This window comes from Anopheles aquasalis, chromosome 3, assembly GCF_943734665.1.
Source record: "Anopheles aquasalis chromosome 3, idAnoAquaMG_Q_19, whole genome shotgun sequence".
Lineage (NCBI taxonomy): Eukaryota > Metazoa > Arthropoda > Insecta > Diptera > Culicidae > Anopheles > Anopheles aquasalis.
This window is the reverse complement of record NC_064878.1, coordinates 44,359,064-44,386,583: the sequence shown is the minus strand read 5'-3', so window position 1 is coordinate 44,386,583 and position 27,520 is coordinate 44,359,064. Positions and strand designations below refer to the sequence as shown.

General features: G+C 50.2%; 1 protein-coding gene across 1 annotated transcript in view; it reads left to right on the top strand.

Moving 5' to 3' along the window:
* LOC126574206 (uncharacterized) overlaps window positions 1-27,520 on the top strand; it is a 43,692-nt gene that overhangs the window by 12,207 nt on the left and 3,965 nt on the right. The window contains exons 2-5 of the mRNA XM_050234259.1: window positions 22,961-25,503; window positions 25,584-25,767; window positions 27,059-27,395; window positions 27,472-27,520. The exon at window positions 27,472-27,520 is cut by the window's right edge and continues 582 nt beyond it. Coding sequence (XP_050090216.1) covers window positions 23,138-25,503; window positions 25,584-25,767; window positions 27,059-27,395; window positions 27,472-27,520 — 2,936 coding nt within the window. The 5' untranslated portion in view covers window positions 22,961-23,137. The remainder of the gene's footprint in view (window positions 1-22,960; window positions 25,504-25,583; window positions 25,768-27,058; window positions 27,396-27,471) is intronic.

Genomic DNA, 27,520 nt, shown 5'->3' with positions numbered 1-27,520 from the left:
AACTGTGCTCGAAATTGTGTTTGATTACGTTTTATTATTACCTCTCACGCGTAGCGAGTGAATTGTAAACAAGAAACCCCCCCCAAAAAAAAAAAACCCGATGCGCAACACTAATTGTGGAAGTGACCAACGGAGATGTACGTAGAGGCCAAGGTGGTTGCGCCAGTGAAAGTCCTACTCGCTAGTTTATGTTCATGATTTCGGCTGCCGCTGCTGCGTGAGTGGCTTATTAGTGTCGAATCATAAAGCATGTCCCAAAGCTGCCCTCCCAATGCCACAAATGGACAGCCGAACTTCTCCTGAGCAATGGCAACACTCTTGAACGCCTCGACCGGAATCGTACAATCTAGTTCCACGCTCTGGTTTACCTAGGCGCGTGTTTGTGTCTGGTCTCCGGCTTCGGTTATTGCTATCAGTTTCACTTTTTCCGTGCCCCCGAGTGCACACTGGCGAGCTGGTGAGTTTCCGGGCCTCCGGATCGCGTTGCCTCTGGTGCGAAACGAATTTTTCGGATCAACATGCGTCAGCCCGACCTAAACGCTAACTTCCGGCAGCGAGAGAGATAGACCGAAAGGAGAGGACGAGGAAGACCATCAACATGAACCGTTTTGCGAAAGCTGTCTTCATAAATTGCCAGCAGCAGCAGCAGCAGGTAGCCTGAACCAAACGGAAGGTGTAGCCAGAAGAGATCACCAATAGACCACTTCGTTCTGGATGACGCATTCCGGCCGGGTGCGTTCTCAAAGTCCAGCCAGCTCCCAGTGACCTTGACGCATCGCCTTGAATCCGCGTACCATTCGTCGGTGGTGCCATAAAGTGGACAGCAAGGTCTAATTGGTCCGTTCAATAATAGGCCCTCGGTGTGTCTAGTGGGGTCTTTTGAAGGGCTTGAAGGACAAATCGATGCTCGTCGGTGTGGTGCGTGTTCTGTGGCTCTGTGGTTTGACCGCAGCCAACGCCGAACACGAGGGGAAGAAGCTCCGTAATCGTGGCGAAGGAACATAAAATGGAGCGAAAGGCAAAATAGCGAAAAGGTTTAAGAAGAGACGACGACGACAACGACGTGGACGAGACCAAAACGTATCGATTTACGCGCAGTACGTGACATGGCATGGCTGGGAGGGAAGCAACCAGCGCAAGTAGGTCATCCGAGAGACGTCTTGAGTGAAAAGGGAAAGGGGAGGGAAACGATTGAACCTACCCCAAGAGGAGCCCACCACACGGTTGCTCTCGTTCCCGATCCGCGTTCCGCTAAATGGCGTCCGCTTGACCAAAGCGATCGCAGCGAGTTCGTTGTTGACTGTAGCAGAGGAGGCGTCAGTGCCGCCGTGTCTGTTGTCTGGCGCGGTGTGAAATCAATTATCACAAAACGCGCGCGTGCAACTGGCAGCAGCGGCTGCTCGCTTGGTTCGTGATTGGAATATCCCGCGCGACCGGAGAGTGAAGTCGTTGGCATTTATTTATCTGCTTCCTTCTGGTGCTGCTGCTGCTGCTGCTGTTGATGCTGCCTGCTGGGGTGCCCTTCACATCAGCTAGCATGCTGGCCACCGTTTGGCCTTATTTTTCGCTGTCCAGGGCACACCGGGCGGGGGGTCGTCGCCATGGTGTGCGATGATGGTTCGGCTCTCTTTCGGTCACCGAGATTGATCGCGCTCACGGGCTCACGGAAGAAAGTTGGACGAAAATAGTTCCGTTGCTGTCGTCGTTTGAGCTCTCGATCGGAGCGGTTGGCATACCGCGTGGGCTCTGCGGCGCGATGCGAACGCAACACTGTCGTTTGGGTCAGCCGTGCAATCACCCCACCCCCGCACGGTCGCTCTGCAATGCGTTCAGCGTGTTGCGAGGGATGCAAGAAAGCGGATCAAAGCGGTCTCATCCAGCGGTTGTGTCTTGAAGAAAGGCTTGATTAACATTAGCAATTAACTGTAGCAACAGTAACCAGATATCGGCGTAGTAGCGTGATGGGAGGTCAGCGATGTTGCTGCTCCTCAAGTTAATCGCAATTCAATTTGTACTTCAAACGATGTTTCGATGTAGATTGAGTTCAGTATTTTTTGGGTTCAACATTTGGCGTCATATCTCAGGTGGTCAACGCGCTTTGTATTACTGATTAATAGTTGCATGCAAACTAATTAATGTTCATTTGTCAATTTCTAACAGCGCTGCCTATTCAGTGTGTTAAATGTTACATTAAAGCACTTGTTGTAGAACCTGAAAGAGATTGAAGGTGGTACCGTTCTATAAACGCGCTACGAGCAGTTTTAAACTGATTCCTTTTATTTCTATTCAGTAATTATTATGAGTACGTTATTCAGTGCAGTAGAAATGAAACTTAAATCGAAATAGCTTCTTTTGCCTCTTCTCAACTATCGCAGACGTTTGAACTTTATTCTAAACTGTTAGAACTGACCTTTAGAACAGATACTCTGCGATCTCTACACTAATCAGGATGTAATGCCACATTTTCCACAAGAGAGATCGCGGAGTGTTTCTAATATTCTTGTTTTTATGAACAGCACTCCTCTTTAAAATGGGCAATATTTTTCCTTACTTGCGATACATAGCTTACTAAACGTTACAACTGACGGATAATAGTGTACGCGAAAAAAATACCTAAATAAAAAGTCAATAATTTTTCAATTCAGAATCGCTTCGCTCGCATTCTCCATAACGATTCTTCCAAAAATTGCCACAAATTGTGAAATCCAGCGAAATCGAATTGCACGTAAGTGAATCATTCATGCGAACGGATCGCATCACTGCCCAGTTCAATCCACTTTCCGTTCCGTCTATTTTCCACCGGATTTCGACCGGGCAGCAAACGCGCTCGCAAAGGAGTCCACGACACAAGAAGACCACGAATGTCATCTCACAACACAACCGCAAACGGATTGCGTGACATTTCATAACCCGCCCAGCGCCATCAGCATCGAAGAAGAACCGCTTGCCACATTTTCTGCCCGTGGTCTGCCCTGGCCACGGGCATCGCGAAACGGGTTTTTGTGCGTTTTCGGCGCATTCCTGCTCACATTCCAGAGTGAATCTAGGAACTTGGCTCACGCGCGCTCGCACATAAAACGTGTATCACTTCTTCTTCTTCTGCTGCTGCTGCTCCTAGAAGAAGAATGCGCATCGTTAGAACGATCCTCAGGGTGTCTATACGCTCTCTCTCGTTCGCTCGCTCGCTCGCTTGATGCTCCCCAGCATGCATGTTTGATGGGCATGCTACAGGCGGCACCAGAGCACACAGCGGGCGTCGGGTGCAGTGTTGTGTGTTCGTTACCATCCTACACGACGATGAGAACCCAGATTTATGCTGCGTGATGCGCACTGAATGGTGTGTTTAGAGAGGGCCGGTCTGCTGCTCTGCTGCTCCCTTTTTATGTTTGAGTGCGTTTTGGCATCGTTCCATCGGCGTGTTTGTTGGCCAGCCGCTCTTCTGGTGGCACTCGGGTGAGGGAAACGTTTGAAGCAGACCCATATCTCGGTCAGTGGCGGCCCCCTGCCAGTGGCCAAATCTTTTTCTGGGTTTTCCATCTTTGAGTTTTTCCTCCCCTTGCCGTGGTCGTGGTAGCAAGTTATGAAAATTTTAGTGGCCCCCAGGCAAGCAGCACTCTCTCTCTCTTACACCTCAGACACAAAGAAAGAGGTATCGGACGCAAGTCGGTGGTGTGCTAATGTTGGTGTTATGCTAATCTCTTTAATCTCGTTGGATAAACCATAACCAAACACCGGAATGTGGAAACTTGCTTCATCTAATGGCCCTCTGTTTCTTATATTGTCTCTAATTCCATTAACAGTAATTGCCTAGTTGCTGAGCAGCTATTTGAAAACTTTGGATCATTCAGTTTAAAATATTTGACCTCGGTCGGCCGTGGTCTGATAAACAAGTCAATCGAGCCGTGATCCAAGCTAGTTGAAGCTCGGAAAGGTGATTGGAGACCGTGAAGACGATGCTCGCTCGTTGACTTCCTCGGCTGTGCGCGTTCGCACATAGCCGGTTTTTATGAGCCTTTATGCGAAATTGATTGAACATAAAATTCCGCTTCAACAAGAGGACAGACCCCTGTCGCCAGCGCCGCCGATAAGATTCAAATTCCACCGAATCTGGTGACAAATTACTCACTCGCTGGACGCCACTCGCTAACCCTTGTAACATGAGGCGAACGTCTGAAGTGCACGTTGATAGCAGCAAACAAGCGGAGTAATTTGTCAATTTCTATCAGCTCTGCCTTGTAGCCTTAGCCTTATGGCGGATATTAATACCGATCCTGTAAACATGAACGAATAGACAAAACGTGATCGCGTTGGTGTGTAGCAGGAGGCGAGCAGGAGGAGGAGCGGAGGTGGCCTTTTACAGCATGCAAATTGCTTTATGTAAATAATCGAATCCATCACGCCACCGCGCGCGCATCGCCCTCGTCTGTGCGGCACTTGTGCAGTGCCTTCTTCGTGGCTTCCGTGTTTTAAAAGCCGAGTGTTGAAGCAACGGACGGTATTGATGCTCCTTTCTAATTCCAATTATTTTATAATAGCCGCCAAAGAAAATGGTGAAAAGAGGAGTGAGTACGGAAGGTTGAAAGAGGGAGCTAGGAGAGCGTGGTATTTGAGCTGTTAAACGGGTGTCTCAGGGTGATGCGGTATTTGGCGGGGAGAAAATGATGGAAAATGATGTGTTCAATTTTGTTCACTTTTAAACTAAAATGTATCCAGTTAAGATATGGCACTACGATATGGTTAACATTCTAGTGATTAAGGATAGCTCCTTGAATGCCAATTCGTGTTTTTTTTTAATTTTGATTAGGGATTTTTTATCATTTGTATCATAATACCAACTATCGCACTGCCATAAATAATATCGATTGCATTAATTTTGTTTTTCTTGGTTTAATATGAATAAGCAAAGGCATTTTACAGCAAGCATTTTAAACACCAAAAATCAAGTCTTTCACTAGATACAAGATGTTTCCTTTTTCTTTTCTTGTGCATAAAATGCATTTGCTGACTGGTTGCATTGTACACTGCACAGTACGATCATGTTTACCTAGGATGACCTTTCCATTTCGATTGTGACCACTTGCTTTTTTACCTGAAAAGCTTACCACTCTCTTCCGTCGTGTTGCGTGCTGTACCATTTCCCTCATGCAAGTCACTGCAGCGTTACTGGTCCCACCGGTGGCACTTGCGGTCAAATCTTTTCCGCCCATTTGTGTCACTACCGCTATTCACTGTCGGTGGACGCTTTTCCGAGACCGTTTTCCCCCACGTCGAGATAGCGACGACGGAAATCGAGCCTCGCCGGTGACGGCTTTCTTTAATTGTCGAATCCGTTGCTCTCTCCCTCCCTTTCTCTCTAGCTGTCTCTCTCTCTCGCTCTCGCTCTCCCTGTATTAGTGGTCACCGGGAAAATGGCTCCAATGAGGTGATTTCTTATTTCCAACGGAAAACCACGATGCAATTCCCTTCGCACACCACCGTTCGCCAGTGTCCAGTGGAAATCATAAACAACGGCGCGAGGAACCCGCACCTGCGGTCTGTCTGTTGGTCGTCTTGGTCCATTGTGGGCCTTTTTTCGTTTTTTGGCCACATGAAGGAAAAAATGTTACAAATTAAATGCGACTCCAGGTGTGTGCGTGAGAGAGAGAGAGAGAGAGAGAGAGAGAGAGAGAGAGAGAGAGAGAGAGAGAGAGAGAGAGAGAGGGCCTAGAGTGCGGGTTGGTTCATATTTCGGTTTTTCCGTGCGAAACGGTTGACTGATTCCGTGGTGGTTGCCAAGCGTGCTGCTGCTGGTCAAAACCCCAAAAGAAGCCGTAGCGTAATCGGTGCGCGAGAGCCACGGCCTATAACTAGTCCAAAACCGTTTCGGGGAGGTGACCACGCTCTCGAAACCGGCGAAAGGATCACGCGAAGCCATTTTCACAACCCCACCCCGCGCACCTCGAAAAGCTGAGGTGGATTTACTAATCGACATCGTGAAGAGGTCCGAAATTGGAAGTTGCAATAGTTGAAAAAGTGCAAATGTTGAGCCTTTGGTCAAATCGAACGACCACGATCATCGCGGGGTCCATTTGTCGTCCGTCTGCTTCTATTCTATTGAGTGTGGCGGCCGTTTAGAATCCGCTTATGTCAACACCACCACTGTCACACGTCATAAATTCTGTCTCTATTTGAAGTGAACTCGCGCAACCGTACGGTGCGTGGTGTGTTAATTGTTGTTTTGTGTTTACGAGTCTCGAACCAACTAAACGCGTTTTGGTAAACCTTTTAACCGGAGGGGAAGTGTTCTAGAATGGTTTTGTTTTTTTTTTCGGAAGTCCATTTCAAGTGACCATGGTTCCCTGGGGGCCATAATGAGGCGGCAAATACGCCGCTGCGAATACAGTTAAAGTCGGCTTTTTTTAATGATGACTACAAGCCCATTACGAGAACACTTTCGACCATGTTGTCGCGACGCAAAAGACAATAATCTCGCTCCTAATTTGATGTACTGAACACAAACTGGTCGTCGCTTAAGGAAGTGCCGGTGCCGGTTTGTCTATTCCGAATTCACGCCACGAATTGTTAATGAACTGCTGCCGCGTTCATGCATCACAATAAGGAACTGCTCGCATGTGTGTAACTACGCTACTCTTTGAGACTCATTGATGCGGTTAAGAACATCGAATAGAGTACGAATAGCAAACTCTGCCTCTTCTACTCGTTCTGCTCTGTCGCAGCTCAGCAATGAATGATGGATAGTGAGCGCATAAGTTGCTTCACTATATTTACTGCAAATGAAGTGGAGTGGAGTGGATTGGGATGCCCCGCGCCGCGGTGCGATGAACAATTTGTTTATGCAATTGGTGCCTTTGCCAAGAAGCAGCACTTCAGCACTTCTGCTTCCGTCAAGCCAGCCCAGTTGCCGGTCGAACGGGGAATTAATCAAGCAAAGTGCGAAGCGGCATTTCCTGTGTGTGCTTATAGGCGGTTTCGACGCGGACGACGCCCAGTTTCGCGGTGCGTGATGCGCGTCTTACCATGACGTGTGCGGCATATCGGGCTTTGTAGTAGCGTTTGGCTTGACAACAAAAAAGAAAAAGAAAAGGAGAATCATAAAAGCGACTCAGAGCGGCCATTCAGTTGGTGAATGCAATTGTGTAATAATCGTGACAATGCAGCGCACGGTGCATGCGGATCTTTTCGGAATTGGACAGACCATCCACCGGAAGAGGAAGTTCTGTGGACGGTTAAGGACAGGACCCAGAGGGGGCGTTGTGTGTGGTGGAGCTGTTTATATCCAAACAGCTCGCTGAGTTCGGTCCGCTGTTTGCAGATGGTTCCCGTTAAAGGGGGATGCAAATGTCCGAGGGAGGCAGCAGCGTGAACGCGTTAACATTTAAAAGTCATTGACTTCTCGCGGGCGCACGGGAACTGCAACTAAACCTCTCTTTTGCTCTGGCACTAAACCGCATCACGTTATGTGGAAAGTGTTCTTTGAAGAAGCGTTATTGCTCTGGCACTAAATGTCCGTCCCTCTCGCGGGACGGGTGGTGATTGCAGCTTTTGGCACCCTCGACTGGCTGCTGCTGACGCTGGAGAGGCATCTCGCAAACGCTTCGCCAGAACAGAAAACCATGGTCACGTTGTCAAGGGATGAAAGTGGTGCTATTGCCAAGCCACTTGCCACAGACCGTGATTCGCTGAAAGAAATCTCGGAAAAAGAAATCCCAATTGTGTGTCGCCAGCGAGTCTCCCCCGGTTTTGGGTGACAAAAGCTCGTTCGTTCGTTCGTTCGCTTCATTTATGCAAAGCGAGCATTTGGTGGTGTAAGGAAGCGTTCTCTCCTCCATCGACACTCTGCATTCCACTCCACGTGCATATGGCCAATGTTTTGATGGGTTTTGGAGCAATGTAAACACCAAACACGGATCCACGGATCGCACGAAAAAGGAAGGCACAAACGTGACCACAATTAGCGGTTTTTCAGTGGCGGCCTCGCACGGTGCAAGTGTTGCCGTTTATAGCGGAAAATGCGAAGGTTGCACTAGCATTGGAGGTCTATCGTTTTGTGTTAGCACTCGAGTCTGTATTGTCAAGTCTAGCTTTTTGTTTGTTGTGTTTGAATCTCAGTAAAAGGCTTTGTGTTGGAAAGTGAAGTTAGCGTGCATACTAGTGGCAATTATGCTGGGCAGAGCGCACATGAAAGATGAACTTTAGATGATGAATCGACACCGGGGAACTGGCCATGTGGACAGGGAGACAAAAGCAATGTAACATCCCGGTATCACGAGATGAAAAGCATCTCCCTCCCTCCCGGTTCCACTCAATTGCTGGACATAATATGAAACACGCTCCATTGTGTACGGCCATTCAATCCGCGGGATCCCGATTCCGTTACGAGAGAGGGACACCGGGCGGACGAACGTCTCTTTGGCGTTTAGCACGATTTCGATTTCAGGTTCGTGCAAACACCGTACAAGGATCGGCACGAATCTGGCGTCATTTAGCTACACTTTTTGACCCCAGCAACGTGTGTCTCTCGTGACTGCTCGTGGAGCTGGGAGACGCTGTGGAGAAAGCATAGCGTGGAATCGTGCCACGCGTGGTGCATCTTCGAACAGAGCCGGTCCGACACACAACAGTGGTGAGTGATGGCCCGTCACATCATGTCCTCTTCCCTGTCCAAGAATATGGTGTAGCAGAAGAAATCAATCAATGTACACGCAGAGTCTCCACAATAAAAAGGGAGGATGTATTTCGATGTTGAGCTTGTTGAGGTACTCGCGATGACGGACGCGATCGTTCGTGCAACATTGTATTGGACGCGCTATCGCACGATAACAGCAGCAGCGTGAAGCGTGAGCGTGAAGGATTGACGCACGCTGACCGACGATGACGACGACGACGACGATAATCGACAACCCGTTCTGCTGCAGCGTTCGGTTTGCAATCATGTAAACCTCATGCTCCGCTCCTCCTCCGTGAGTGAGAGTTTTGTGGCGGAAATGAACGTTTGCTCCACAGTTTGCTATGGGGATGGACTGTGGCAAGACGCTATCCGCTTCTTACTGCTGTGACTGTTAGCTTCGCAGCAAAAAAAAACTCACTCGACGGAGCATGAAATTATACGGCTGTTGTGTGTTAGTGGTGTATCGGTTAATCATATGTGTACTTTGCATGTCGCTCCGGGGTTTTTTTTTGTGGCCAGCAACCAGCAACACTGTGATGGCGGCGTCCTCCGAGTGCGGAAGCTACACCACAGCCGTAGGGCCGGAAGTACTCCGCCGGGCCGCCGGACAGCTGCGTGCAAAACTGTTTATGAGTGATCGACGGATCGAACGTGAGTTGTATATGTATGGGAAGAAAAGGGCGTCGCACGCTCTGGCCGGACGTTTATTGTCGCGATAATCGTTGTAGAAGTGGTGGTCGATGTCGAATGCCTCATGATGAATACTACATGATGTCGAATGCCTCAAAGCGACGGAGCGACAGCGACAGTTGCTGGAAGTGATCCTGGTTAAACAACCCCGGCCTGTTCCTGTCGCACAGCCTATCGGTACCGTTGCTCTTGAACTCTCTCGCTTTTTCCATGGCCATGAACAGTGCCTGTAATGCCTGCGATGCACTCGTTATCACTCGCTATCAGCTCAACATAACATTACCATTTACTTTCGTTTGCGATGCCGTACTCATACCACGGACTGCCGATACTTGGAAATGGAAACTTTCAAACGATCCAATTGTTAATCCTATTAGCACCAATGTCCAATATTTCAATCAACCTTCGAGTAACTTTAAACGGTCACACCATTTCCCTTTCATGGCCAAGCATTACCGAGGCTTCCGAGGCTCGCTCTCGAAAGCTTAGCTCTCGGGGTACTCGGTAACTGGAGCCACTGTCCGCTAGTTTGCGATTGCGAGCAGAAAGAAATTAACACCAGCCTGGGCGAGGGCCCCCTGCCACATTAATGTGTCGGTTGGATGCACTTATCCTTTCCATCGCCACCCTCACGTACTCTCCTTTTCGTTGACCGACTTTCCCCTTGCAAGTCGAAGTTTATGGTGCTGTCTGCCCCGGGAGTGTCCAAAGATTGTTTCGGAGGCGATGAGCGATCCTCCAGCGCTTGCGTGTTTCGGGGTTTATCCTGCTCGAATCGTCTGGTTGAAGTGTTACTCCCAGCACTTTCAGGCGGATTGACCTACAAGAAGGTGGATTGAATACACCGCGATGGTATATCGCGTGCGTGAGCGGAAAACTGTAAACCTCCCCGGTTTGCATTTGCCTTCCACTCGCGGCGATCGAGGATATCTTGGCGTTAAAAGCTACACAGATTCAGAGTTGCGTTGATCATGACTTTCCCGGACAAACTGCACCCTACGCAAACCACTATCGACTGTACGCCACTGGCGGTCCAATAAATCAATTGGCCCGCTAAAGGTGCCAAAGGCCTTGGCCTGTACTGCGCTACTAGTTCCTACTCCGACCGGATTCACGACTCACGTACGCGTTGCCCTTTCCGTTCCGAGTGAAAGTTGCCGTTGCTGCTGCTGGTGCTGCATCGTGTGTTACGACGAGCCCACGGTGCGTGGTGTACAAGATGCATTCACTCCGATCGGCGGGTCGGGATGGCTGAGCTAGAAATCCTAGAAGTTCTCGGGCTCGTTCGGAATTGAAGGCAAAAAGGGGCCACAACGGTGCACCGCTGCCGTGTTCCGGGGGGGTCACAAGCATAAATCAATCGAACGAAGACTGTCGGTGCTCTCCATTCGTTTGCCCAGACGTGCGGAAGTGGTTTTGCTTCCAAACCAAATCCAGCGATGGACGAACGGAAGGCGAGGAGTTGGAATGAAAGCGGATGCAAAAGAAGGGAGTTTGTCGTCGTCCGCAGACGGGTGCCACGGAATCAATACAAAGAAAGCCAAAGATAAATTGTGTCACCAGCCAGCCTGGTAGTCGAGGGCCCGGATCAAGACAAATGGTGTCAAGCGTAATCCATCTCCCGATCCCAATCCCAATCCCGATCGTTCGTCGTGGGATCTTCGCCCCACCGTGATGGATGCAGTTGGGTGTCTTGTGCCACCACGAGCCATGTTTGTTGCCATGTTTTGTTCGAGAATTTGAATTCGAGAAGCACGCGCGCTCGTCGGAAGCGCCACGACTACGCCGGTGGTTGTCTTATTTATGGTGCTACATCGCGTATTGTATTCGAGATTGTGGAGAAGGAAGGAACGGGAACAGCGAGGAAGGGTGATGTTTGACGTTTGGAAGATTTACGGTCACTCCGGGGCGATTGTGACAAGAAGCGTGTTAAGTCCATTTGGAAACCATCCTAGAGATGTCGCCTAGAAATGGATCCGCAGACCCAGTAGCCTCTCAGAAGATGCTTCTCGTGGTCGAAAAACATTAAAAAAAAACATTCAATTCGTGGACATTTCGCGCCACGCGCCGATAGTCCTTGACCGTAGACCACGCCAACGCGCCGAATTCGCGACGAATCCGGTTTCCCCGGCATCACGTAGTGGTCCAGAAATCAAGGCAACACCACGGGGGTCAACACGCGTACGGTGGAGGCCTCTTTGGTTATGCGGCGCATGTCGGCGACACTCCAGTGCACCAGGGCGTGGGCTGGTGATGCTGATTTACATGCCATACGCGCCAGTGCATACCCGGTGAATGTCCTGCTGCGACCGATCTCTCTCTCTCCCAGTTCCGATCGACCGACTTTGAGACTGACCGACTTCGATAGTCCTTCGCTCGCAGCGCACCGGTGATTCACCGGTTGGTGTATGACTGGACCATGCCATCGAAGTGTTCGATACATTCGCCTACAACCTGGTCTCAGACCAGGCTGGTGTTGAATAAATGGACAGCTCCGGCTCTGTTCCTGTTCTGTTTCGATCGACAGAGCTGTCCCGGAAGGAGAAGGACAAGGTGTGTTGTTGCCTTCTGCGTCACCACTTTAACGAATCGCAGATCCCATGATCCCAACTCGTCGTTTTTGCCGTGTCGCTACAGCTTGTCAGATCTGGTGGCTCACTTCTCCGCTTCCATTCTGCTGCCACAGGGCGACGATCGAGGATCGGAGCGAAGGTGAGCCATGCCATGTATGGCAGGATTCAATTAAACTCGATCCTCGATCTGCTGGTCGCCGCAGGTTTCGCCGCAGGTGAAGGACATCACCGCGATCAGTCAGTCAGTTGTTGTTCAGTCTGAACAGCAGGCGCTGAGGGCTGAGTGAGGTGTGATCATCGATTATGCGGCGTCGTGTGCGCCGGTTTTGGTCTGGTTTTTGAGCTCCTTTCGCTCGCACAACGAATAAAGTTATCATGTCAGCTCCGTTGTCTTCTCTATCTCCACCTCTATCTGTCGCTCTAGGGCGTCCGTTTGTAGGTCGATCGGTGGTCTCTAGGGGGTGCTGTCTACCACCTGGTGTTCGATAATGATGATCGGTTGGTGCTCGTCGATGATCAAATTACACAATTAACCGACTCGAAATCGTTACTTCCTTCGCCGCGCTGGAAGGTCACACTCACTTGTTGTCTCAAGACTCTTCGCAGTTGGTGCAAGTCGTCGTGTTGTTGTTTACTCGCAGCGCTTCGCACTCGCACACAGCACAGCGTAACAATGCCCTGAATGTGGCCACCGCAGCAACCTTCAGTGTGTGTTCCGGAAGCTGAAGACGACAGGTGCAGGAGTGTCTGGAGTTGAAATTGCGGTCCTTCACGAGCATAATTCCATTTTACTTGAAGGCCAGGCGCAACCAGCAGTGGTAGCATAAATGATAAAGGGTTGTAGATGATGATGATGGTGAGACGTGCCTGCTGCAAAGTGAATCACTAGAACTAGGTCGAGCAGCTGTGTGATCTGGGCGGCCGACTGGCCTCCCCTGGCGTCAGTCGATTCTAGATGGTCTACTTGATGAAATAAGCAGCGCGAATGTGTGAATGATGCATAAAACCGCTTGATACCGGCTCTAGTGCGCTGATAACAGAACACATGGAGGGAAAAAGGGCTTCTGAGTGCTGTTACTCATGCATCCTCTCTCTTTCTCTCAACCAAAGAAAGTCTGATGGTGTCATTATTGCTCACAATCCGTACGAATTGTTGACACTTCGAGGCTACAAAATGTGTTTGAAAAGGACGCTTCAGAGATTCATGATCAGAGATAGTGCTACCACTCATGCATGTTGTTGAGAAATTGATTGCTTTCCTCGTGACATTTGGTGTTGCTTTCATGGCATTACTAATTGCTCAAACCTTTCCGTTGACATTATCAAAAAGAAACGATCAATTACAGTGTTTTGATAAGGACCCGTTTTGCGCCGGTGCATCGAGAAGCGATCTCGAAAGCAACGCCATCTTCTCTCCTCTTCCACTTCTTCTGTGCGCAACGCTGCGTGAACAAACTGCGGGTCTCTGTGGGCTGCTCGGGAAGAAACAATCGGGAAAAATGTATTTACAGCGTCCCTCTTTCCGCCCATTCCATGGACCGTTGCTGACAGGCCCGTTTTTGGGGGCGGATTTATTACGGTTTTGAATAGCAAACCGTCCTGGCGCTTGTCTTTCGCTCGTTAATCCAAACCGGAGAGAAAATGGTTATCAAATGTATATTTATGCGCACGGGCCGGCGGGGGACCGCACACGGCGCTCACCAATCGTCCGCTCCAGTGGGAGCAAGAAGCCTACCGTGCGGTGGCCTTTTCTGGTTGGAAATAAAGTATAACAAACGAGCCTCCGAGCGATCGAGTTGGCGCAATCGCTGTAGTCAGCCTTCGAACGAAGCTTCGCTAGTGGCGGCGACCAGGTGGTTTGCCGACTTAATGCCTCCCATTGTATGCTAACGAATGTTGATGATGTTGTTCGGTTTCGGTGGCAGTTCCTCCGACTACACGTGCGTGCGTGCGTGTGCGGTGTGATGATGTCAGAATTTTCCCACCGTTTTGTGCTGTGGTTGGTAAAATGTGTATCATCGCAACGATCGCCAACCGATATGGCCACGGGAATGCGCATTTTCCGGTGACACCGATTCTACCCCGCGTACCGCGATGGAATGTGGTGAGAGGACAGTGACAGCTCAATGCGTACAGCGTGAAACACAGGGAGCTCTGAGGGTTCGCAGGACGCAGGGGTGATGCATTAATTTGCCGCCTCATGATCAGTGGCTGTTTGTTACGGTGTTCTGCTTTGCTCAACACCCTCCGCTGCCGTCTGATCTCCTATCGGGCATGGATGCTGCGCCAAGACAAGACGAGCCGCGACGTGACCGGCATCATAAGTCACACGACCAGCAACAACAACAATCGGCTCTCGATCGCTGGTCTGACAGAGAAGAGCGCAGCACCGCGAGCACAAGTGAGTGATGTTTTGTGACGTAAGCGTCGAAGAAAGCCGTGGAGGCGCGGTGCCGCGGTGTCAATCCTTTATGCAACACCTGCGCACGCTTGCATGATGCAGGCCTTCAGGTTGTTGGATCGCGAGCTAATTTGACAGACCCCCTGGGTGCCCGGGCTCCCGGTACCGGCCGTAATGGATGGCATCGTTTCATTTAGGACCATAAAATGGGCCTCCAAATTACACCCCCAGGAGCAGGGAGCCCCGGCGAAAATCGATTCGATCGACCGTTGCTACCTTTTTTTTTGGGCGAGAGAGATACGTTCATTGGGGACTTCCCGTTCGTTCGTTATCTAAGGTGGTCTCGGTGGACGCGATCGCGTTTTCGTTCCGTTCCGTTTCGTTCCGTTCCGTTCCGTTCGAGCTGACCGCCTGATGGACACACGCAACACGCCCCGATTACTGGTCGCGATGCCGCGCCAAGTCGAATGCAAGACACAAACGCTTTCGATGGATGTCTTCCGGCGTTTTGGGGGGGTGCATGAGTTTGTTTTTTTTGTGTGTGGTAAATTGGAGCACACGAATTGGGGACGCAAGACGACGAGATGAGGACACTCGTCACACCGTTTCTCTTCTCATTGGCAGAACAGTCGCCCTGAGTGTTGAAGAGAACACTTCACCCCGAATCGGAGGCCCTTCAGTATTCGTTGACTTTCAAATCCGTAATCCGGCAAACGGAAGTGACCATAAATCCGAGGTGTGGTGTCGGGGGTGGGCCACTGAAACGGGTGCGACAATACTATCAGCCCATTATCGCCACCGCCTCCTCAGGAGGAGTACAATGATGGTTGAACTAACACAAGTGACTTTGGCGTTACTTCAGTTGACCTAGCGCGGTCCGCGGAATGACCGCCAGTCAGTCGGCCATCCTCCAGGTCGTGCCGTCCAGTTTACGACCAATTTTGATAGCTAAATTGTTCGCTCAGCGGGGTCCAGAGCTGGGAACATGAGCGCCAGTGTCAGCGTCATGAACACCAGCATGGGAAGATGGACTATTGTTCTGAGGGGAGTTCCCAGTCAGGTTTACAACCAAATGACGACGCTCATTAGTGACTCACTCGAGTTCTAATGAAGGCAAGAATCGGGAGATTCCGACGTTTATTAGTCGGTGATGCTTCCGGTGATGTGCGTTCTAACCCTGGCGGGAATCTAATCTCGGTGATACCGGCCCACACCTGGAGGTTCTATTTACTCCCAGGGAACACCCCCCTGCGGCAGTCCGTTAATTGCCATTCTGATGGACGTTCTACTATAGCTTACAAATCATGTCGCAAACAAGACCAAAGGTCATCAGTTGAAAAAGCATCATCTCGATGATAATTATACATTGTTCTATCCTTACGGATCCGATCCCCAAATGGCTTTTCGGACAAACCATGACACTTCAAGAAGTTCATTTTCGTCATAGAGCAGCTCACACGAACTACAATAAAACGGTCGTCCATTGTCTACCAAAAATTCCTCTTGGTACTCTTTTTCTTGGAGAATCTTGGTACCAGACCTGTACAAGACGGAGGTCCGTTAAATTGGGTCCAGCATCACAAATAGCCACCACGAATGTACGGCGAGCGACGAGCTCGAGCGAGCGAGTTCAGAAAAGAGAAACCTCAACCACGCAAACTGCCGTGAACTCCTTCTCCAGCGGCTCCAGCCACACACACCCCGTCCGAAAGTGCGTCCGGGGACAGCCTTGTGAAGGTCGAACTGCTGATGCCCGCTGCTGGCCGGTGGAATGATATTTCGATCTCGACGTACTTTATAGCGCGATCGGGCCCAGCATCCCCGGGATAGCGGAGGGAAGGTATTTTATCGCTCACGCTGGCCCCATAATTATACCTCCGCAGCGCGATCCTCCGCGCGATCCTCCGCTCTCTATTATGCAGGGAGCTGTCGAAGACCCTTTTTTCCCTCCTTTCCTGGTTCCACCTTTCTGGATGGCTGAGCGAGCGAGCGAGCCACTCTTACCGAAGAAGCAATACTCGCGAAGAGCGCTTGTTCTCCCTCTGCTGCTGCTGCTGCTGCTTCTACGGTCATGCTTCTTCTGTAGCGTGGCGGCGATTGAAGGGAAAAGTAGAAAGTGAACGACAGGAACGGAGCTCACGGTTGAGGGGAACTGCGGTAACATCATTAATGTCACGCACAGCGACCGATTCTCCCCGGAATACAGATCCGAAACCGGCTCGTAAAATGACGTGGAAATCGAAGGCACGTTTTTCAATTCAGCCGGCGGCTATTGACCTTTTTGGGTTTGGTAAATGTTTTATTAAAATCTAAATATTGAAAGTGTTGTGTAATAAACGGTGTCCCGTGAGTCACAAATTCTCCGCCAATCAAACAAACAATGGCCAACAAGTTGTAGGTTGATTCGCTTGCTAATTCCCCGGATACAAAACATCGCAAACTTGATCTTGCGAGAGGGCAACGGCTTCTAGTTCTAGTCCTCTCCCACCTTCTCCGCGAGGTAGTCCGATCTCATCAGACCAAAGTTCTTCATCTTCTTACCGTGTTGCGGCTGAGGCTATTGCCTTGCGCGAGGTTATTCAACAATGAGCTCCACGAACTGAAGCATTTGTTGCATCGGAATGCTCATTTGGAGGGTTCAACAATCCGGAGTCTCGACCCGCGTCCTGCAGATGCCTCAATGGTGGTCTGGCATGACGCCACCACCAATCTGCGAAACACTTCGGTTTGCTGGAGGTCGCGTTGGATTGGCTCATTAGATCATCCCACCACCGACCACCATTGGGGTCCAATTGGTGCGTTCGCCAAACATGGCCACGCACGCGCTGCTCTCACGATCGCAACACTCTTTTGGGCATCGGATCCGGCGATCGAGGGTTCACGGTCTCACCGAGGTCACTTGTCATAGTTTACGATGGCAAACTCCACACGGCTTGGTCGATGCCCAGCACTGGACCACTGGAACGCTTGGTGCGTTGGTGAGCTTCCCAAAAACAATATCTTCTTGGTTTTTGCACCTTTTTTGGCGAGGTGCCTGGGTATTATTACATGCCGTATAAACTAATTAACCCTTAATGCGCCTGGCCCGGCTGGTACTTGGTGCGGCAGTAGAAGAGCGCTCGTTGAAGGCATTAATGCATTGGGCCCGGGAGTGTATAGTTAGTGCTGTGCAATGGAGAAAATTGTTTTCGCTACCGTAACTGAAGGATGATCGATTCCATTGTACGTACAACTGCTGCTGGCATTCCGATGCCTCCGTTTTGCGTCAATTCCACTTTGTTACATCAATTCTCAGCCTCCCGGTAGAGATCATCACCCTCCTCCGGTGCAATTACGCATTAGCGGCTTATGATCTGTTCGAATCGAATCAATTATGCTACCGGGGAGAGAGATCCATTGCGCGTGTAGATTGAATGTTGAGATCCATGTCGGTTTGTTTTCTGATGTCTAAACTTACCCGACGTGGCCATCACGCTCTCGAGCTAATCTGTGAAAGATCTGTCAAATGGCGATTCCCCACCTCGGGGGAATCCATTAATCTATTGTGGCGTGATGGGTCCCCGGAATGGGTCACGGAAAAGGGTCAACGACTTAGCACCATCACCATCAACTAGGAATTCTTATCTAGACCCTGCCAGAATCTTCTCTATCGCTCTGTTCAGTCTGGGAGTGAGCACGTTGTGCAATTCCATCCCATTTTGCTACCCATTAAGATCCGTTTGCGTGCAGACGAGTCGTTAGATGCGACCGTGGCGTGGCGCATCCTGGGTCCCGGTCTGGGAATGAAACCAGATTGTGTCAAGCTCCAGCTGAGTTTGTTTGTAAACAGCTCAATCCATGGGTTCTACACTCCTAGCCGCTAATACGTCTTTGGCATGCAACACCATCATTCGAACCATGACCCGCCGTCCGGATAGAGATTCCTGTGGCGGTGCACCTTTCTCCCTTTCGAAGACCTGCAGATCGATGAACGGCCACTACTGTGTATCGGTGTGTCTTTTCGCACATTTTTCATGGAAATTAGTGAAATATGATAACCATCCAACTCCAGTCGTGGTCAGGAACGGGAATCATTGTCGATTCAGTTGCCGGTTCATCAGGGATAGGGCACTGCGGATGGGATATCGTTGGCCATTTTTCATTCGCTTGACCTCCGAGGGACGGGATTATTGCATAACCTCCTGATGGTCAGTGTTTAATGCTAATAAATCTTGCCACCGCACCGGGAACCGGGGTGTCAGTGCGTTGTCGTTGTCGTTGCCGTCTGCGTGCAAATGACTGTCGTGTATGATCACGATTACCCTACCTGCCATTCCCCTCGCCTGGTTTTAGGTTAACAAATGGTGCGTGACTGTCGTAGTTGTGAGAGAGAGGCGATGCATATGTTTCCTCGCAACATTTTATGAGCTCTGCAACATCATATGCACAACTCATCCTTGGCGATTATGAAGATGATACTTGGTACTCGCGTTCATGTGGAGAGAATGTACGAGCGTAGAGAAAACATTAATTACTAGCATCCTCGGAGGACTCGCTACTCGCTAGTGTCTGAAATTATGAGCGTAGTTTAAAACTTGTATGGCGAAACATTGCATGATTCTGTGATTTATTGATGGGTATAGAAATATAATAAGTTCTGAAAGTGCCAGAGATTCATTTGTTTAAAATGGTAAAATAATCAACACTACATTCAATTGAACATGAAATAGCTACCTGGCAAATGCAGTGGGTAGCTAATTGATTGTATGTATAATCTCGGGATCATGCATTGCATGAATAGCGGTTTTTTTCATTTTTATTGGAATGCTATGCTATGTTAATGTCTCTAAATTTTTTTATATTCATACTAATTTGCAACTTCGTTGATTGTGGATCTAATGAAACGATCAAGGAGAACATCTTTGCGGTTATGCGGTTCTCACTGCCGCTGTTAGTGCAGCTCTGAACAAGATTCCATTAAATCGATATTTCCTTCATCATTTTTCAATTTTTTGTCCTTTATAAACCTTTCGTTGTGTCTATAGGAAAATATAAAAGAACAATAGGACGAGTCGGGTTTATTTTTACAAATCATTTTGAGATGTGTTGCTGATGGTTATTCATAAAATGAACGGCATTCTTTCTTACTGTTTAGCCGAATGTTTTTGACATCACGTTTACAAATGTTTTGCATGAAAATGATTGCATCCAGAATGATATTGTCTATTGATGAAGACATCGTCAAGCAAGCGTTTACTGTGCGTGTCCCCTCTTGGTCGCCCTCTTTTACGTAAATCCCTCCCCCAGAATACGACCCGTGAGCGTTCGAACAAAGCACAACACGGACGGAGGGCGTTTCAAATCGATATGCATGCGGGTGGCAGCGGCTACGATGTCCACCGAAGAAAAGAAATAACCGTTCGATCGGTTGCTGCATAACGCGCAAAGGGAGGAACACAAGGTACTACGGCCCTTGGTGGCCATTGTACGTGTCCTTATAATTCCATCGGGAGTGAACCCGAGCGCGCCGCCACCTCGGGAAGCAAATAATAAAGCAGTAGAACGAAGGCAGGCCGTGTCGCCCTCGGGAAGAATGGAATGGCCACGTGCAGCATATGCACATGCGGGGGGCTTTAGTGTTATGAAGCCGAGCAGATTGGTACTGGGACGCAGAGAAGGGGATGTAGTGCAAATATGCGATCCCGAATTTATGGCTGCATCTGGCAGCTGCTGCCACACCACGCGAACTAGCAAACCACTAGGGGGAATACCGTTCGATTCGTGTGATGGAACGACCCCTTTGCGCGATGCTCGAGAGAGAGGGATGATTTCGTCCAACAGAATCATAGTTTTGTCGGGAGATAAAGTGATTTTTGGTCGCTTTTATGGTTTGTATTTCGTGTGCAATGGACAATGTCTGGAGGCTATTGAAGTAATGTAAATGTTTATCCAACAAGCGTCTCGATGGAAAGTAATGTTTCAATCCCAAAGCAAAACCCTCCAATCACAAGCTGTGTACCTTTCACACTAATTGCATTTTTAATCCAAAAGAAAATCTCAAATATTCATTTTCTGCTTGCCTTGGTTCTTGCCAACTACTCGCTTCTGATTTGGAAATTTCCGTTTTCGACGTCCCATGGCCCAGCCTTGAATTCCCAAACTGCTGCGACCGTAAATTGCCGGCATAATTAAGTTATCTGCCACCGCGGTTGGATGCGGTGGTGCGACTCGTTGCCTCACGCTGGCCATCACGTTTTTCGATTGCCACAAATCTTTAGCTCCTCGGCACTCTTTTGGTCCACCAGTCCATCGGGGTTGTCTATCACGCACCATCACGGCTGTGCTTGATCTTTCCTAGCGCCAATTCCCCTAGGCATGAAGATGAGCCGCTCAACAGTTGATGCGAGGACCATTCGCTTATGCGCTACGTGTTTCGATATCCATTTATGCTACTCCCGGGGATTTTATTTCGGTGCAAAGTGTGGCGGTTGTCTCTCCAGATTAACTATTCCTCCTGCAGCCCTTTCTCGCTCTCTCACAAGTTTATCCCCAGGGCTTACAATTCCACCGTTGCGCCAAGCAAACACGAAGCCGCCGGACAGGAAATTGGGTTCAAAACTTAATTACTCACTGCGCCGGCCGGCCAGGCACGGTGCCATGGTCCGTTCCTTTATGGCAACATCCGCTTAAAAATGGCAACTTTGCGAATGCGATTTTGTTGTTTCCTTGCCCTCCTGTGGAACTGTCGAACCCCCTCTGCTCTCTCACTAGCATCTCCCTGAGACCGAGGGATGCCGAAATGCAAACGAAATGAATGCCATTTCCAGGGCCAATATAGACGCGCAGGCAAGGCCACCGCCGGGCAGCGCCACTGGCAACTTTATTGCTAAAAATCGAAAACGAATCACTTCCGCTTTTTCCGCGCACGGACAGGAGAGTGTTTACCCCATTGCTGACCCCCGGGGCCTTTCCGGAATCCACACTGGGCCAGTGTGGGCCGCGCGAAACCACTTCGCGAATTGACTGCGGCGAAGCACCGGCTGGCATTGTAACAATGGTGTTATTCGCGTACGCATTTGATTATTCAAATGGGTTCCGGTAATGAAACGATTTTCCTCTGACCCTCTGGTGTTGGAACAGGAAGTGGAGAGGCCCGGCAGGGGGCTGGGGATTTTATTTTAAATATTAGAAAGTTGTCGGTTTTTGTTTTTCGAAAACTAAACCCTCCAGCTGGTGGTACAGTTATTCGCCAATTCATCAATGCGTGCATTAATCCGGATGCCGGTCCGGCATTTGGCGGAAATCTGAAAAGAGAAAATAACCTTTTTGAGGGGGGGGGGGGGGGTGATTTTGTTGTCGTTGTCGGTGTTGTCACCCTAGTGTTTAGGTTTCGTTGATCGTTAAAGGTTGACCGGTAACAGCGGTCGCAATCTTCGAACTTGTTTCAGATAAATGCAGGCACCACAGTTCGAGCGTTCTTTAACTGCGTTCTTTTGCAATCCATATGACCTCCCGTTACTGTCATAATGGTTCATTTGGGCTTTAGTTAGCTCATAATCTTCCTGTACTTTGTGCACAACCTCAACGTTACCAATACACCGGTTCAAAACATTCAACAAACTCCTCAAATTAAACCATTGCACACGAGACGCTCGTCATTATTCCTTCTTCTCACCGTTTTCAGTTCGAACAGATTATCATCATCCTTTACCCGTGGGGCACTCCGATGTCGAAAAATGGCTCTGTGTAAAACCCGATTGATGTGAAAATCGTGCACGGCGCTGCAGGTTGCACCAGACCAGACCTCCAGACCGAGTTTGCGCATCATTTTCCTTCATATTTCTTTCTCACGATGGCGGGTTGTGACCGAAGCTAAAAAGCAATTTCACTAGCCAAGGGGACACAGGGAGAATGATGGCAAACGGAGAGGCAATCAAATGAACGAACGAACGAACGAACGAGCGGAATCTTGTACCTTGCGCTGTTTGCTGATTCCGGTGCCGGTACCTTATGGCCTTTTCCAGCCAGTGGGACCAGCGAGCGCCAGTTGGTAGTGAGAGGACGACGGCACGAAATGGCCAAACTATGACATGAAATATGAGCCAACTTTCAGTGCCGCCATCGGTGACTTTCAAACCCGGGAATCAGGGTGAATCGCGAGTCGCGCAATGATGCTGATGACGATGGCACGATGGCATGATGGGAGCCGATTCGCCGGCACCGAGTGCACCGAGTGCACCCGTGGCAGCTTGACCTCGAAAGTACAGATCGCGAAAGTGCTGATTTCGGAGCAAGAAGCAGCAGACTGTTCACAAGAATTGAAGAACCGGAAAGGAATCGTTCGTTATCATTAGAACATAAAAATCGTTTCGCTTCGCTGACGTTCAATCTTTGTCGCATCAGTCCGCTTATCAAGTGATTCGAGTCTGCGTCTGCCATTGGTGTATCTTGATAAGATAACGTGGTTCATGTTTACCGCTGAGTGATGGCCGCATCCCCTGGCCAAAAAAAAAAACAAAACACACCGATGGTTCCCCCCCAACGGTTTGTTGCTTTATGGTGTTTTTATTTGGTTTCTAATAATCCTCATCCCACCAAGTTAAGTCCCTTTCTAATTATATACCCTATTGCGCTTTGTTTTTTTTTCAGATAAACCTATCACCGAGGGCACCGCTGCTAGCTAGTCGAAGGGCTTCCGTGGAGGAAATGAACAGACAGTGCGTAGACGGCCGCTTCCCTGTATGACGACGGTTAGCACACGATCAGGAACGTGCACCCGCGTGCAAGTGATTCTGGTGGAACCAGCTGGAACCAACTCAATCGACCATGGAGGACACAACCAGTCAGGAGGAATCGCTACGACTGGTTGATGTGACGAGAAACGAGGCGGAATCGGTGGAGCAAGGATCGACGGAGGGCTTCCAGGCACCGCACCAACACCAGGATGGCAACACAACGAAATCCTCCACCGACAGCTCGTTCACCGTGACTGACTGCAACTGTTCGTCGCTGATAGAGCCGAGGGTCGTGGATGACGATGCGCCACCGCCATGCACCGAGCTCATCGAGGAGCTCATCAAACCGCAGCTCACCGGGTGTGAGGAAAAACTGAAAGCCCTTTCCATCATCGCGGTCGATGATGGTGGCGTACGGGAAGCCGTCGAGGTGGCCACCGTCATCAGCACTGGAGGTGGTGGTGGTGGTGGCGATGGGAGTGATAGTGGCGTCGAGTTTGGTGCCGGTTCCGGTTCCCTCACCGATACCGGTATGTTGCAGCGCGCCCTCAGCAATAACAGTGCCGGGTACGCGAGTAGCTGCTGCGGTCTGGATGGGCTGGAGCCACGGGAAACCGGCGGGATGAGCGTGTCGTGCAACTCGAGCATGATAAGCTACAGCTCGGATATCTACGATAAGACAGGCAGTACGGCGGTCCTGTGTGGCGGTGGACGGCTCAGTACGGATTACTGTGCCAGCGAGGGTGGTAGCGAAAGCTCGTCCGTGACCGGTGGTCCGGTTAGCTCGTCGCTCCGGAAGGGTACCGCCGGCTGTGGGCTGAAGAAGAAGGTCGCGATGAAGGAACCACCGGCGGTAAATCGTTCGCCACGCAAGTCCACCGAGAGCGTCTCGAGTAGCAGTGGGCGAAGCAGTTCCCGCTCCCGGGGTTCCTCGCTAGGGCGCTCGGTTTCACTTAACCTCAAAGCGACGCCACCGGCTTCTGCGGTGAATGTGGCGGCTGCGGCGCGAGAGCGGGCCCGCTCGAGGGATAAATCGGCTGCGGGTTCGACCAGCACCAGTATGGCCAGTAGCTTGAACCGTATCGTCACGACACCGAGCAAACCGATGCCACCACCGAGGCGCCCCCTGAAGCCGGATACGCTGCCGACGGGAATGAAGGATTCACCGGGAGGTGCTGTCCACCGGGCTGCATCCGTGTCCCGCACTCCGTCCACTACGAGAGGCCGCACACCGCTAGGTACACCGACCGATGATGGCCGGTGGCCATCGGTGGGAGGTAGAGGTGGGGCCAGTGGTGGTAACACTACACCGAGGTCCACCCGGGCCAGTTCTGCCGTTCCGGAGGGATGTGGAGTTTCCATTAAAACGCGCGTCGGAATGCTGGCCCTCGATGGGGCCTGTAAAGTGTCCGGGGGTAGCGGGCCAATGAGCTTACCGATGAGTGGTGCCGTCTCTAGCTATGCGACTTTACCACGCCGAAGAAAGGAACGATCGGCCGAGGATCTGAAGGCGGCAGGAGGTGGATCACCGAGTTCCCGCAGTAACTCGGTAACGCGCGAGCAAGTGTCCAACCGGATGTCGATGTCACTGATCAAGAAGCTACCTTCATCGACCGCCACCGGTGGTGCAGCAAAGGGCAGTGGTGCAGATGGTGTAGCCTCTTCTCCCGGCTCCGTCAAAATGGCATCCTCTCATCCGCGCCTGACGTCGACGGCCAAGAAGATGATACAGAAAACCCGAATCTATCACGAAACGAGCGTCCAGACGGCCATCACCGGGCAGGACGTGGCGGACGCGTTCGGTGGCAATGCTCGGAATGTACGGATCGACGACGTCGAGATGGTCAGCAAGCAGACGCAATCGGATATACGCGATCGCGAGATGGAGCGGCTAGAGGAGAAACTGAGGAAGATGAGCAGCGAGTACGCGACGCTGATGGCCAAGCTGACGGACAAATCGCAAGCGGTTACCGCGCTCGAGCAGAAGCTACTGGTGGAACGCGAGGAGAAGCTGACGGCCCAGAAGGAGCTGCAGAACAATACCGATCGGGTGCTCGGTATGCTCGAATCGATGCAAGCCATCCCGAACAATGCGGACACCGGTGATTGTGACAGTTTGCTGATGCTCGAATCGCAGCTGCAACTGTCGGGCAGCGTGCTGGAGAAGAAGCAAGAAGAGATCGCTCGGTTACAGTCCATCTGCCGGGCGCTGCAGATCGATATGGGTCGTTCGCTGAAGAACCAGGAAGAACTGTTGCGCCAGAAGACGGAACTGGAGGAGGAATCGAGCGAAATGCAGGACTTTCTGCAGATGGAGAAGCAATCGTACATGGACGCGCTGAAAGAGGCCGAACAGGAGATCGGCATGTTACGCCAGTGTCTGCAGCAGAAGGAGTGTAGCGTCGAGCGGCAGCAGGAAGAGTGTCGCCATCTAGTCCGGATTGCAGAGCAGCGAAGGTATGCCACACCGCTCCACGGTGTGTTGTCGGACGTGATACTCATCTTCTTTTCTTCTTTTTCTTTGCTGTGTATTTTAGGCAAGAGTATCTTGGTATGCAGGCCAAATACAATGCACTCGAAAGTCGTTCGAAGGATATTCTGCTGCAACAGGGAGCCGCCGTATCGGGCGCATCCGTCGCTTTGTCGGGGCTGGGATCGCGGTTGGATAACTTGGTCGAACAGCTGATTGCATCCTACAACATCTCCGAGCAGGATCTCGAGGTAAGTTTCGGTTGCATCTTTCCCGCTCTTCTTCTTCTTCTTCCTCTTCTTCTTGTGTCCGATGTTTTAGCCGCGTCTGTTAGCTATAGCCTTTCTCATAGTCCAACTCGTAGTGGCTTCGTTTTCGTTTCGAACTTCATTTAACTCCAATTAACACATGCTAAATCATCGGAAGGCTCATTCGCCATCTGTAAAATGCGATGCAAACATCATCATCAGTAAAACCACCGAACTAACACACTTCTTCTTCACTTCCAATCGACCGGAACTCTCTCTCCCCTCTCTGTTTTTTTCCATTTTCCAATCGAATACGCACGGTGGCCGTTGCTCGTAAATCATACTGCTGTGTATACTACTGTGCTGTGTGTACCTCTTGTTTGGTTGTACTGCTGTGCTGTGTGTGTTTACATTCAAAAATACATTCCATCCACCAAACTCCCCTCCAACTGCGCCCCTCCCATCAATCTTTTTTTTGCGAATCTTGTCTTGCACTCGCGGCAATGTGCATTGTCTGTGCAAATCGCTTGGAACATGCAAAACATCACCCATTACCGGCTATGGCTGTTGGGTTTTTTATTGTTGTTGATTGCATCCAATGCGCCCTTAAAAAAACACTCCCGAACGGACACGTGTGTACATATATCAACCGCAACATGTTGCGGGAGGATGCTTTTGATGCTGTGGTCTGTTGATTCTCGTAGCGATTGCGTGCTATACGGTAAGTGCCAGTGCTAATCTCTAACCCCAAACCGGATTGCGAGTGCCTGTGTGCGTGTGTATGTGTGTGTGTAGATTTGGTGAGAAACTTCCACCTGGCTCCAGCCTGCATCTCATTTTCTTCCTCCCCGAGCTGCATCATCATCGATGACCACTACTCTATCGCCAAACTGTTGCTATATGAATCCCCTGCTGGCAGCATGTCAGCAATCTAGCATCCTCTCTCCAGAATATTAATTATAACGAAAGTGTGATTTGCATGTGTGTGCCTCTCCCATCCCACCAGAAGCCAAAGACCACATGGACTACGGCCAGAACAACATTACCGCTCTCATTCGATAGCATTTTGCATGCCGTAACGCATCGTCTTCATAGCGTAACGCCTCAACTATACGCTTGAGATCCTACTAACCCTGTAATCATAGAAACCAGCGAAGTAGGCCGGCTTACCATCCTACACATCTTCACGATTTCCTGAGAATGGCGTGTTTAGCAGATTGTTAAAGCTTTCATATTGCATTCTACTATTTCCATGTTTTCATTCCATTTTTGTGTTTTCTCTCTTACCCTGCAGGACGTAATCTACCACAACGAGGCGTACACGAATAGTGCCAGCAGTGGTGACGGCAGTCCGGAATATGAAGAAACAGCCGACAAGTTCACGGACAAGAACCTGCAACAGAAGCAAAAGAACTGTCGACCACAACCGGAGCATTCGACGCAATCGGATGCCAAGAGCACCGCTAACGGTTGTGATGTACCGCTCTCCCCACAACGTGGCCAATCGTTCATAGCGGCTGTGATAAGTGCGATCAAGAATGCTACCAGCAAATCGGTGCCCGCAAAGGTTGCTACCCCAGTGGCAAACGGAGCTACAGCAACCCGAGAAACGCGGGAAAATAATGGCCATGGTATGATGTTTTATTTTGATCCAAGGTGCATGGATATTCATTTTGTAATCCATAATTTTGTCCCTTTTTCTTGCAGAGTCGGATTGCACTGAGATGCTGGACTCGGAGACGGAACCATGCCTGAT